The sequence below is a fragment of the Anopheles coluzzii genome, chromosome 3 (genome assembly GCF_943734685.1).
Source record: "Anopheles coluzzii chromosome 3, AcolN3, whole genome shotgun sequence".
NCBI classification, from domain to species: Eukaryota; Metazoa; Arthropoda; class Insecta; order Diptera; family Culicidae; genus Anopheles; species Anopheles coluzzii.
In genome coordinates, this window is record NC_064671.1 from 10,916,058 (window position 1) to 10,929,132 (window position 13,075).

General features: G+C 48.2%; 2 protein-coding genes across 2 annotated transcripts in view; both read left to right on the plus strand.

Annotated features, from left to right (window-relative positions):
- The window catches only part of LOC120957565 (uncharacterized), a 49,080-nt gene extending 39,310 nt beyond the window's left edge, over window positions 1–9,770 (plus strand). Inside the window, exon 2 of the mRNA XM_040379836.2 lies at window positions 1,605–9,770. Within this exon, the coding sequence (XP_040235770.2) occupies window positions 1,605–6,460 (4,856 nt within the window). The 3' untranslated portion in view covers window positions 6,461–9,770. The remainder of the gene's footprint in view (window positions 1–1,604) is intronic.
- Window positions 9,771–10,714: 944 nt separating this feature from the next.
- Window positions 10,715–13,062, plus strand: LOC120960210 (eEF1A lysine and N-terminal methyltransferase homolog). The gene is made up of 2 exons (XM_040384249.2): window positions 10,715–11,128; window positions 11,208–13,062. The coding sequence occupies exons 1-2, from the start codon at window positions 10,914–10,916 to the stop codon at window positions 13,027–13,029; spliced, it is 2,037 nt and encodes a 678-aa protein (XP_040240183.2). The 5' UTR covers window positions 10,715–10,913; the 3' UTR covers window positions 13,030–13,062.
- Window positions 13,063–13,075: the final 13 nt, after the last annotated feature.

A 13,075-nucleotide genomic window follows, 5' to 3' on the forward strand; every position in this document is an offset into this window, starting at 1 on the left:
GCTGGGGTTTTAATCGGTAAAATTTTAAATTATTTTCCATCCCTAGCCCGCCCCCGGCAGGACGAAAGGGTCAGTTTTGGAGTCACCCTTTCCCATTTCTTACGCCTCTTTTTCTATTAAGGATACTGTGAACACAAGTTGTGGAGAAAGCCGATCCAAACAGAAAGCATTCTAAAGCAGCTTATCCAAACTGATCTTTTCTTTGGAACACTATTCTTATATGCCCCGATGTTCCCATTGGGAGCAAATTCCGCCCTGGAAGTGGACATCGACCGAGGGTGAAGAAAATGAATTGCTAAAATAGTTTTCCCAATAGCTACTCCTTCTCCTCCTGCAAGTCTTGCGATCTACGCACATTCTGTGCACAGTTCTACCACAAGGGAGAACAGATGGCTGCAAGCGTACCAGCAAGCCCTCATCGAATCTATTTCTTTTGCCACGCTGGTCAACTTCTTTTCGTACCTTCGTATGGACTTCTCCCGATGACCGGAACTTGTTTGCATCCTAACCCATCCGCTCGTAATGGGAATGGGTTGGTGGCTGGTGCCGGGTAAAGATTCTTTAAAATGCTAAAGTTTGCTCCCCTTTCCAGAGGGTTTGTGGTGGGCTTGCGTTAGCCGTTGAACACCGTATAACCCCCTAATCGGTCGTACGGCTGATGGACCTAGAAGACCTTGATGCTCCGTACGCCCATTGGTAGACACTGTACCCGGAAAAGGATAGTAGCGTGTGCGAACAGAGCGGACAGTTTGTTTGTAAACAGACCTTAACCGGTCGAACCATTTTCCGAAAGACTAACCGAGTTTTCTAGGGCCTACGTATTGCTGTGCAGGAGATAATGCCTCATGGGGAATATCTCATGAATGGATTATCTTATACTTTGTTGTTGAAATGTTGGACTAGAAAAGTGGACTAGCGAAACGTTTAGAAAGTGGAGAGGCTTAACGGGGTTAGAAGATGATAGCAAAATGTATTCAATCGTCAAGAGGAGTAGGAGTGTGTGATAACATCCCGACTAAGGTGAGGTGTAATAATGATTTCGGTATAGTTGTAAACGAAACCTTGATTATTTCAATTGCTGCAGTATTCTGATGCCCAAAATATCATTATTCAAAGGAAATTGATCAGTGAATTGTATATCTTTAGGAGTCTTTGGCAACAGTAATTATTTTCAATGCGTTACGCCAAAAACTATGCAATATACACACATTTCATTTTAGCATTCAAAGTGAAATTAAATACATATGAAAAAGCTTTATAAATTAATTTGATCGATAAATAGCATTAATTGAGGAACCTTTTAGTAATAAACATGATTTTACATCTAGTGAAACCATTCAATTTGAATTACGCCTCAAAGTATGCAATTCCCACACCTTAATTTTCTGCTTTACAAGCTCCAACGCCTGATTTTATGCAAAATTGTGTGTTTTACTATCTTTTATAATTTCAGTAAAGGTTTCAATTCAAGATATGAACTTGCCATTCAAAAACATCTAAAATATGTTTTAAAACACATACCTGATTGATAACTATTAAAATCCCTCAATTTCCAACCCCACCATATTACTCATCACCGCTGTATCATCTCTGTATCGTTGCAGGCATTTTCCTTCACATCTGGAAGCATGCACCCCGCTACGACGTCTACAAAATGCTTCTCGACAAGCGGAAACTGCTGCTCTATCTCGGTGCCGTCACAAACGAGCTGAAGAAAATACTCGCCCAACCGGGCAATGCCACCCACGGCAGCAGCAATCCATCCTTCGCATCGAACTCACCAGAAGAAAGCAGTACCTCCGCGGGAGCCAGCCCCACAACGAGCCTTAGTCCGGGATGTGAGCAATTCCCGAAAGCTCAGCGAAAGTTTCACTGGACAACGGAACGTAATCGTGAGCTTATGTTTTGCCACTACGTCGTCACCGGCAGCGGTGAACACACCAACTATCGTGCCCGACTGCACGAGCTGTGGGTAGAGCGGCATCGAGCACTAGAGAAACCCTCAATCTTCCCTGCCACCGACGAACAGCAGCCAGCCTTGGAGCTTACCGAGCAGAATCTGCTCACGCAACAGCGCAAAATCGTGCGCGATCAACTGCTGCCCGAAGACGTACGGCGGAGGGTGGAAACGGAGGCGATCAGCTACCGGTACTACCTGCGCACCAGTCAACCGAAAGTGTCCGACAAGAATCGCAAAGTGTTTCGTAAGCTGGCCTGTTGCTACCGACGGATACGCGAGCTGCACGCTACCAATCGCGCCCTCGAGTACATCGACTCCGTATCGGAGCTGGAGTGGTCTGGGGGGCGGGAAATTGAAACGCTTGCAATGAAACGTGTCGTGCAGGTGGTTTGTGAAACTGTGCGGCATGGACGTGACACACCGATCATTACAAAGCACCTGGAAAGCTTTGTGAACGTGTTGACAACCGAGCGAATACTGGGGGACGCGCGGATACGTGACTACCTTTCGCACTACCGGAGAGGCAATGATCTGTTTGCCATCCTCACAGGTGGGACCGGCAGCAGTGACCAGCAGGACGATCGACGCGATCATCTTCACATCAACGCCGACGCGCTCGATTGTGAGGAGCTGCACCGTAATCTCAAGCTGCTGCGTCATCTTTTTCGGAGCGCTCGGAACCTGCAGCACATAATGGCCATCAAGACGCTCATCAACCGGTTGTACGATAGCAAGAGTCTCGAGGAGATAAAGTCCTACCACGCGTACCTTTTCCGCCACAGTCCAACCGGCGCACTGCTAGAGGAGCTTGACTGGGCACCGTTTGGTCTTCTCGAAATCGACAGCCTCGTGGACGCAATCGAGGAGGAGTATCACTGTAAAGGAGTTCCTGCCAACGATCACATCCAACGGATACGTGCGAAGATCTGCACGGAGCTTGCAAGCTACAAAACACACCACCGGCAGTTCAGTAACACGATCCTGCTGGTGGAGGATCTAATAGCGAAGATCAAATCGAACCACAGCTACGAGAAGATCCGCCACATCTTCCGATCTCATCTGAAGGCATTTCAACGGAACCGTGCGATCGATATGCAGTTTCTCGTACATCTTCGAACTGCTCTGCTGAGGTACTTCTATGACGATCTCCCAGAGCTGAGGCATCGAAACGAACTAGAGCGAAGGATAGCAATGTTACTGTGTCGGTGTTTGTATGCGATCGACAGGAAGCTTTACCATCAATCCCGTACGTCCAGTGGACCTCTAACAGTGCATCTAACTGGAACCGGCAATGCTACACTTCTAAAACGCCTCGAAGAAGCAACCGGACGGCAGCTCTCACATCTCACCAAAGATCCTCTCTTCTGCAAACTGCAATATCATCCCGAGAAGCGGTACGATCTCCTACGACAGCTACTAAACCGGCATCACATCCGACACAGCACCAACCTGCTCGCCGATCTCCGCCGCGATGAAGAGCGCGAAACAGAAGAGAAGGTAGCCCAGCTACAAAAGCTGTTCCTCGATCAGAACATGAACATGCGACCGTTCGAGCGGATCGATGAGATCGCGTTCGAGATGCTGATGCTCGAAGCAACCTGCGCCCTGTCAGCGAAGCTGGCCGACAACCGGGAAAGCGTCTGCAACTATCTGCCCGTACTGACGGGGCGCAATCTGCGCAACTACCTCGCCCACGGTCACGTCACGTACGAGGCACTGATACCGTGCACGGGCTCGAAAACGATCCTGCTCAATGCGCTCAGCATTATCAAGCTGTCGAAGAACATCATCTCGGAGATCTACGATCGGCACGGGTGGGAGTTTGGCGAGAAGCTGGCACTGCTCAAACATCAGCAAAGTATCCTTGGAGGCTTTCAGTATCAGAGCTGCGGTGCAATACGGGATACGATCCGGCAGGAGGCGTACCTGCTTGGGCGAAATCATCTCAACCACGGTATAGTGGATCATCTCGTGCAGCAGCAGAGCTGTATGCTGTTGGGTCACTTGCTGGACTTTGGAAAGGTGGATGAGTTCTTGAAGCCGCTTGCCTATCTGATGGAGAGCGTGAGTGCGATACCTTGTGGAAGGCCACTGCACGCTATCCTAGCGGATACGGCGTCACGAGTTGAGTTCTGCTACAGCCTCGCGGTGCTCAGCAACGATGAGGACATTCTGTCCAAGATTGTGGCCGACTTCGGGTATGGGCAGATCGATGCCATACCGATGGTGTTTAACTTCGATCGGCTCTTTGCAAGCTTTCTCGAGACGCACCCAGACTACGATGTGAATGCGGACGCGAATGCAGAGATCCTTCACTACGCAGTGTTGTCTGGGAATGTGGAGCTGCTGAACCTGCTGCTGGATCAGTGCCACGATCTAAATCAGCGCGATGAGGACGGTCAAACACCGCTCGAAGTAGCGTGCAAGCTGAGCAACGTCGAGATGGTAAAGGCACTCACGAACGCTGGGGCCCGGTGGTACACGAACGGTGAGCACGGATACAGCCAGTACTCGTGGATCTTCCTCAACAACGATCAGGATGCGATCGTGTTTCTCAAGAACAATGAGCTGCTAAGTGGGAAGGTGGCTGGTGCGTGTGTTACCCTGTTCCTGCAGTATTGCGACGATGGCAATGAGGAGATCGTCGAATTCATGCTCGCGAATGAAACGGTCGAGTATGGCGCTCTCTATCCGGCGACGGTTAGGTTTCGTCGGTTGAATGTGTTGCGCTTTCTGATTGAAAGTGATCGAAAGGTGAGCAGTAATGTGAATCGGAAGGATGGCAGCATGGGGCTGACACCGTTACAGATTGCTGCTCGAATGGGGTATGCAGACGTCGCGAACATACTGCTCGAACAGGGTGCGAAGGTGCAGCTGCGTGATGCGCACGGGAACAGTGCGCTTCATTATGCGGTTGAGTGTGGATGTGTGAAGACGGTGAGGTTGCTGCTACGTCACGGGGCCAGTGTTGGAGTTCGAAACAGTCTCGGGCAGAGCCCTCTTGAGATAGCGATCGCAAGAGAGCACAGGAAGTTAGTACGACTGTTAGCGCACAGTGGACAGAAGGTGGATAGTGTGATGCTGCCGGAACGGTTACGGAATGGTGCGATTGTTGAGGATCTGCTACCAGTTGCGAAACGATTCGAGTACTCTCTGTCGCCTGGAGACGTCAGTAGTGACACCTTCACACCATTACATCATGCTCGGGATGAGCGGGCAATTCAACAGTTTCTGCAACTGTACGAGATTGATGTCGCTAGTCCTCGTTACCGTACTACTCCTCTTCATCTAGCCTGCCTTTCCAACGATCCGCTGCGTGTTCGGGCGCTCCTGAAACATGGCGCCGACCCAACACTTGCCAACAGTGAAGGATGGACTCCTCTACTACTGGCGGTGGGCAATCGTAGCATATCGATCGTGCAAACCCTACTCGAGCATCGGTCACTGCAACAAGCCAGGCCAACTACTCATGATGAGCTGGACACCGTGCTGGCCATTGCCATCCGGAAGCAATCGATCGACATTGCCAACTTGCTGCTGCAGAAGGGTGCTTCAATCGATACGATCGGCAGAACGCTAACTGCTCTATCGCCGACGCATCGTGGCGTCTCAACCACCACAACCCCCAAGCACCCACATCAGCTGTTCTTCTGTGCCGCTCGCGACGGTTACAACCGCATCCTGGAGTACCTGCTCGAGGGCGCACTGTTCGACGTGAATGCGAAAGATACGATCGGCTCGACTGCCCTCTTCCATGCACTGTCGCGAGCACCACTCGAAACGCTCGATATCTTACTCCGCTACGGAGCCGACGTCGAGCACAGCAATCAGTTCGGCCACAACGTGCTCTCGATCGCGGCCATGAACAATCGGCTCGATGCGCTGCAGTACTTTGTGAACAACTTCCCCACGCTGGTGCGCCTGCTGGACGCGGTCGAAGTGGACACGAAAAATTCCGTCCTCCATCTGGCGGTACTGCGCGGTGCGCTCGAGATCGTGCAGTACTGCGTGAAGCTTCACCGCACCGGAGGCATTAGTTTGGATGCGCAAAACAAGGAAGGTTTTACGGCGCTCCACATTAGCGCACAGACGGGCCATGAGGCGATCTTTGGGTATTTGCTGAGTCACGGTGCCAATGCGACCATTCCGTCGGCCAATGGGCAATCCATACTGCACACCGCCATCTGCAATCGGAACCTCAACATCGTGCAGATCATTCACCGGGCCGGAGTGTTGCCGCTCGAGCAGGATCTGTTCGATCACGACGAACGATCACCATTGCATTACGCGGTGCTTTCCCGCCAGGTGGAAGTGGTGCGGGAAGTGTTGAAGCTACCGGGGCTGCCACTAAATCATGCTGACGCGCGGGGCAATACTGCGCTCCATCTGGCGGCTGAGTTTCAGTACGTCGACATCTACAATCTGCTCCAGAAACGGATCGACAACGAGGTGCGCAATGGCAATGGGAAGCGTGCGATCGATGTGCTGTTGCGCAAGTGAATGTAAATGTTTTGCAAGGCGTTGTACAGATGGTTTTTTGTTTCCCTACTGACACAAACAAACACTCTCTAGTAGGCAGTAGTTGTAGTAGTAGTAGTAGCCGATGGGATAGCAAAGGATGAGTGTGGAAGATTTGTTTGAAAGTGTTTGAAAGAGATAAGAAAGCGTGTGGAGCGTGTACAGAAAGTATTATATACTAGCTAGTGGCAATCACGGCGAAAGAAAGCCTGTTGGAAGTTTTCTCTACCCTTGCGAGAGGCTCTTCGTATAAAAGCAAACACAAACAAACAAAAAATCGCCATTTTAGAAACAGTTAACCGCCAATCGATCGTACGAGGAAATGCAAAACTTGCAACAAACGTTTCTTTCAACCAGTTTCGTCTTTGTGTTTACGTGTACGCCTTGCTAAAGAAGGTGAACAAATTTCATTTTTGAATTTGTTTTTTTTTGTGAAAAAGATAGTTAAAATTGTATTGTCTATTCTCTATAGGAAGCTAAGCATTCTAAAACAAATATATTAATGTATAAAAGATGATATGTGTACGTACATGTATCGAACACGGCAATCAGTGGCCCCCCCAGGAGGTGTATGCACGATAAATTCTCTAGCTAAATGTAACAACACCCACTGATGGAACCAAAATGATCTTTTTGTACTAATCGTCATCAGTCAATGAGTTTTTCCTTGTGTCAGTAAAACCGTTTGCGAACTAAACAAAGCAAAGATGGCGCACGCAATTTTGGTAGACAGCCGGTAGCACAGCCACTATTGCAATCCAATCAATCAAAGCTCACAATACAATACAATACCCAATCACTTCAATGCAGCAAACTAAAACACACACTCACACGCACCGTGCGTTACGGATCGTGCCAGCATGTCGGCTTTACCGGCGCCAAACATATCGGCTTCGGGTTGTCATCTGTGATCTGCGATCGTACACAGTGGATGGAATAGTTTTTAAGCAGCAAATACACAACCAACCATGCCACCATCCTGTAGGTCAAATGGAAGGACATCGTGCGTTTGGAAAATCGCCCGTCAAAATCGCAGCACAAGCCGCGATGGCCCCTTTATTTCCATATGTGCCCTGCTAGCGATGGCAGGACTGTCCCCGGGGAGCGGGAAAGTGCCCGTACTGGGTCACCATTTGTCCACATGGTGAGGCATCAATAGAACCGGAGTACTTAAACCCATTCGTCGGTAGGCTTTTTCCAGTTCGACAGCGCCGATTGTGTAGTGGTACAGCAAGGAAAGATCTAATTGAGATAATTTTGTCATTCGGATTGCATACATTTAGGCGCTTCGTTATTGCGACGGAATAACGCTTGATGTATGCAATCTGTGCGGCTTAATTAGCTCTGCTTAGCATTTTCTAACCATTTCTAACATCAGTTTGTCGACTGAAACAAGCTTACAATCAATGTAAAAATAAAACAGAACAGAATCTTACCAATCCAGTCAGTTACAGTGCTTAAGAATACATTTTACGTTTTTCGCACACCGAATGCAATAACCGATATGACTCAACCAATATAACAAACTCACACTAAATAGTACATAGCAATAGTAATACTCAACATCCACTCGTCAGTGTAACGATCGCAACGGTAGATGACTACCGAAAACCACCGATGGTGTGTATTATGGCGTAGATGTGCTGGCCCCATGACGTTTCCCGGTTGTTTCCGAACTACATATTTAATCTCCGATTTTAAAACCGACAAACCTACATAGCAGATATCATATAAACCGTACTTGCCAATGGTGCACAACTACAAACTACAATAGAATGGACAAACGTGGACAAACTGTCCACCATACCCAGCCCGATCGGTTGGCATATGGAATGGGAAGCTTAGGCAGACGGGTGTACTGGTGTATGCTGTAAACCCGTTTCCAGCTCTAAGCTTTTTATTCCTCCAGTCGATCGACGGCACTGCAAACAGATGCAAACAATAGTAACCGACAGCTCTTACCAATGCGCGTATCAGGAGTTCCTAGAGCAGGAGAGGGAGGAAAGCAAACATGCATATAATTTACAGGGAAATGCTGCATCCACTTAAATGGTTTTAGCATTTATGTTTTTACCTTAAAAGAAATCGATCGATGATCTTCACTAGAAAGCGATTCAGCAACGTTTGTTTTAAATTTAGTCTAGTCATTATTTGTTACAATTTTCATCCAATGGCCATCATTTTTTGTTCAAATAATCTTAATTTCGTAAAATCAATCTAGACCTGGCATAGGTTCTACTAAATGCAATCGTTTTCTAGGGAGTTCTTTGATCGATACACTTAATCGTTCAATTCTGTGACAATTATGATATAATTCATGGTCAGTAAAGTACTTAGCATGAATTGCTTTTCGATAATTGTATAATTTCTGTTATGCTCTTCACAGGGTTTTCGATTTCAAACGTGTTGATTTCGATAATGAAATTATTTATAATTTAGGATTTATTGACACTACCGGTTATTTCAAAATCGAGATATGATTAATTTTAAAAGCAGTCTACCAGCTGTAAGAGTATATTTTATATCGATGAGACGATAAGAGTCACAACTAGCACAAACAGTAAAATCGCAAACAATCAAAGAGAAAATCGTAACTGTATTAAGGATCATTGATCCTGCAACGGCATGCCAAGAAGAGGTCGTAAGCAGATAAGGAAAGCAAAGATACAAAGTTTGTACAACTTCAACCATATTCAACCAAACGGTAAAATAAAACACCGGAAGCCAATGATGGAAACTGAGTAAGATAAACTTAAATGAAGCAAAGGAGGAAGAGATGAAGAGACCGAGAGAAAGATGATTGTAAAGAGAAAAAAAAACGGCAAATTCAAAGTGGCCAGTAAGGCTAAAGTATTTCAGAAAAAAAAACGTAAGTTGTTAAACTACACCTTTGTTAAGATCATATATGTTTGTGTTCTGATTGTCACTGGGCACGTGAGTAAGTAAAATAAAAAAGTGAAAACAAAAATCCCAAAAACAATAAGTAAGCACATTTGATGAACACGTTTTAGATATCGTCGTGGAGCCTTGAAACCACTAGCAGGTAGAAAGTGTGCAACACAAAATAAAGAGTTCCAGGAAACAAAACAAAAATGCGAGAAATAAAATAAAAAAACCCCTCTAAAAGAACAAAAAAACATTCAGTCTGTCGAAATTCCCGACCCGTTCGATGGGCAAAAGTTTGAAAATGACCAGTAATAGCAGCAGCAATCAATGGACGGCGCAGTGCAAGGGACGGATAATTTTTTACATGAAATAAACTTTTTTCATTTTCAAATGATTAAAACCATAACAGGGATGTTGATTTGTTTGTGATGTGGTCGTGTGAAAGAAACAAAAAGGGAATCTGCTTTTTCAGATTTTAATTATTGAATGTTTGTGTAACTTTTGGCGTTTTCATGTTCGCCGCTATTAAGCTGGATTGTGCATACAGCATAAAACCCCTGAATGTATGTAATCCTTAGCATTGTTTCTGGGCAGTGTGTATTGTAAGTTGCATACATTCGGGCGTATAGTGTTGCATACATTCAGGCGTATAGAACACCCGTAGATCGGGTTTCGTGAGCTCGCCAACGCTCCAAATCGGTGCGATTTTCCTTCGCTGTCAATTGTTTTTGTAAGTCGTTGTGACGGTTTTTGACGTTTCGAGCGAGGGTTTTTGAGAGTTCACGATGGCCGTCAAAAAGCTCGCGATGGTGTGCGACTGTGTTGGTGGGCTAAATTAAATGGCCAAAAAATAAATACACTCCACCCCCCCCCCCTTCTCATTGTCCCCACTGAAAGAAGAGCACGCCTTGTTCATCTAATGCTTAAAATAAAGCATTTTTTACCTATCGTACCTATCGCCGGATGTTTTACCTGATCACATCTCGCTCAGCTGCGGGCGTGCGAGCACTTTTAACAGCGATTTTATGTGTTGCACAGTATAAAATCTTTCAGCTATTAATAAAATAACACGTGTAATCATTTTCTGTTAATTTTCATTCAAAATAATACACCAAATGGAGCACTTTCGTATCAACCACCAAGTTGTTTACATATTTCAAGCGCACATGCGAAAGAGACGGGACGACAAATCGAGCGAGAACATACACACCACGGTAACGAGCACTGTAAGCGAGTAAAGAACGGCTAGAGTAAATGAGCGAGATGCAGCTATTTTTGAACGTCAAAAACCCTCGCCATGCCCAACGGGACCTGTCACAACAAACATTTTCCGAAACCGGCTAAAAAACATTAAAATGCACTATTTTGGTTGAAAACACGTGTTTTTTATAGTTTGATTTGTAGTTTTATTGTTTATAATGCAGATTGTGTTGTAGATAGTAAGAACAATAGACGGAAACAACTCGTGTTTCATCAAAATTCCCTCACAGCGAAAGAGTAGGAATCTTCTTTCGAACGAATCCGAGGCTCGCGGTCGCGTCGAACAGCAATGAATCTGCTGCCCAAAAGTACGGCCGACTTTGGCTCGACCGAATACTGGAACAGCTTCTTCCGGAAGCGTGGCAAGCAAGCGTTCGAGTGGTACGGCGAGTATCCGGAACTGTGTACCCAGCTGCATCAGTACATCAAGCCGAAGGATGAAATACTCGTCGTCGGTTGTGGTAACTCGAAGCTGAGCATGGACCTGTACGATGTGGGCTTCAAGTGAGTAGAACAAAAACAGAACCAAAGCAATCGGTTGTTTTGTTACTTACCTGCTCCACCATTCTCCTTTGCCCCTTAGGAAAATCACCAACATCGACATATCGCCCGTCGTCATCAAACAAATGCAGGAAGCGAACCGGCTCAATCGGCCCGAAATGACCTGGAACCAGATGGACGCAACCGCGATGACCTTCCCGAACGAAACGTTCTCCGTCGTGCTGGACAAGGGTACGCTCGATGCACTGTTCACCGATGAGTCTACCTCCGTCGTTACCATGGTGCGCAACTACTTTGCCGAAATTGGTCGCGTTCTGCGTCCAGCCGGCCGGTACGTTTGCTTATCGCTCCTGCAGGAGCACATCCTCCGGGAGGTTGTGAGCCACTTTCCGGCCGCCCACTTTATGCTGCGCATTGTACGGTGCCCCGAGGCGGGCAAAGGCCGTGGAACGGAAGACGCTCCCAATGCGGACGGCTCCTCGCTCGTAGTGTTTGCGATTGTGGCAACAAAGTTGAAAAACATGCCACTGCGCGTGCTTGAGGTAGGCCTCGCCGGCAGTCACATAGAGCGGGTGCAGCGGCCCGAAGAGATTATAGCAGCCGTAGCTGCCACCCAGAAAGCGGCCATGGTTTGCAATGGGTTGGCCCGCGGTAGCATTGCGGGGATGGCCGAAGTATCGCTGGATTTGTTCTCACCAACTGACAAGGAGCGACCACGCTACACGATCCACGTGCTCGACCAGGCACCGAAGAGGGGTAACGGCAAATATGCCGCCTTCATTGTACCGCAGGGCCGTGAAACGGAGTGGCTGTTTGCGACACCGGCCGGTCGAAGAAAGCTGCAAGAATCGGCCAAGTTTGATCGACTTGCAATCGTAACGCTTCACCGGGGACACGTGTACACCGATCTGGAAGCGGTCAAGGCGGAACTAGCGGAGAGTGTAAAATCACTCGCCCCACAACAAGTGTTGCAGGGCGCATCGATACCGTACCTCTCGATCGGTGCGGAAGTAGGCCGCCGGGAAACGATCCACACCGGCCGCAGCGAACTGTCTGGTGAGTACGTGGTGGAGGAGATTGCCGGCGAGAATGGGCGCCTGTTACGGCGGCTCGTCTTCCTCTCCAACCAAGCGGTGGTACAGTCGGAGGCGGCACTCAAAATGGCCCGCGTGCGTGGCAGCCGTGCGCCACAGAAGGTGATCGATGCGGGCTATCTGGCCTGCCAGCATCATCTCTTCATGACGGTCGGCGTACAGCTGGCGGCGAACATGGACGCCACCGGTAGCTGCCCCGTTGCCGTCGTTGGGCTCGGTGGCGGAGGGCTGTGCACGTTTATTCGCGAGTGTCTTAAAAAGACCACCATTACGGCGGTTGAGATCGATCCGGAGGTGGAACAGATTGCGGTGAAATATTTCGGCCTCACGCTCGATGCACGGCTGCGGGTCGTGATTGCCGACGGGATACAGTTTCTGGCGGATGAAGCGGCACGCGGTGCGCACTATTCCGCGCTACTGTTCGATGTGGACAGTAAGGATGCGAGCGTGGGTATGAGCTGTCCGCCGGCCGCCTTTCTCGAGCGCGAGGTGCTCGCCAACGTGCGCAAGCTGACGGGCGACAGCGGGCTGTTCGTGCTGAATCTGGTGTGTCGCAATGAGGCGCTGCGGGAAACGACGGTGGAAGGTTTGAAGCGCGCGTACCGGTACGTGCTTTCGTACCAGCTGGAGGAGGATGTGAACGAGATTTTCTACTGCACCGACAACGACCGGCTGAAGGAGGTGACGAACTGGCAGGAGCTGCTGCGCACGGCTGCGGACGACGTGAACAAGCTGGCGCGGAAGGAGAAGCTAACGCTCGAGCAGGAGCTGGTGGATTTGAGTGACTTTATCACTGCCCTTAAAATATAGGACGAGCAATGTGGTGCGTTGTGTTGTACAGAATATTGCAAGAAGA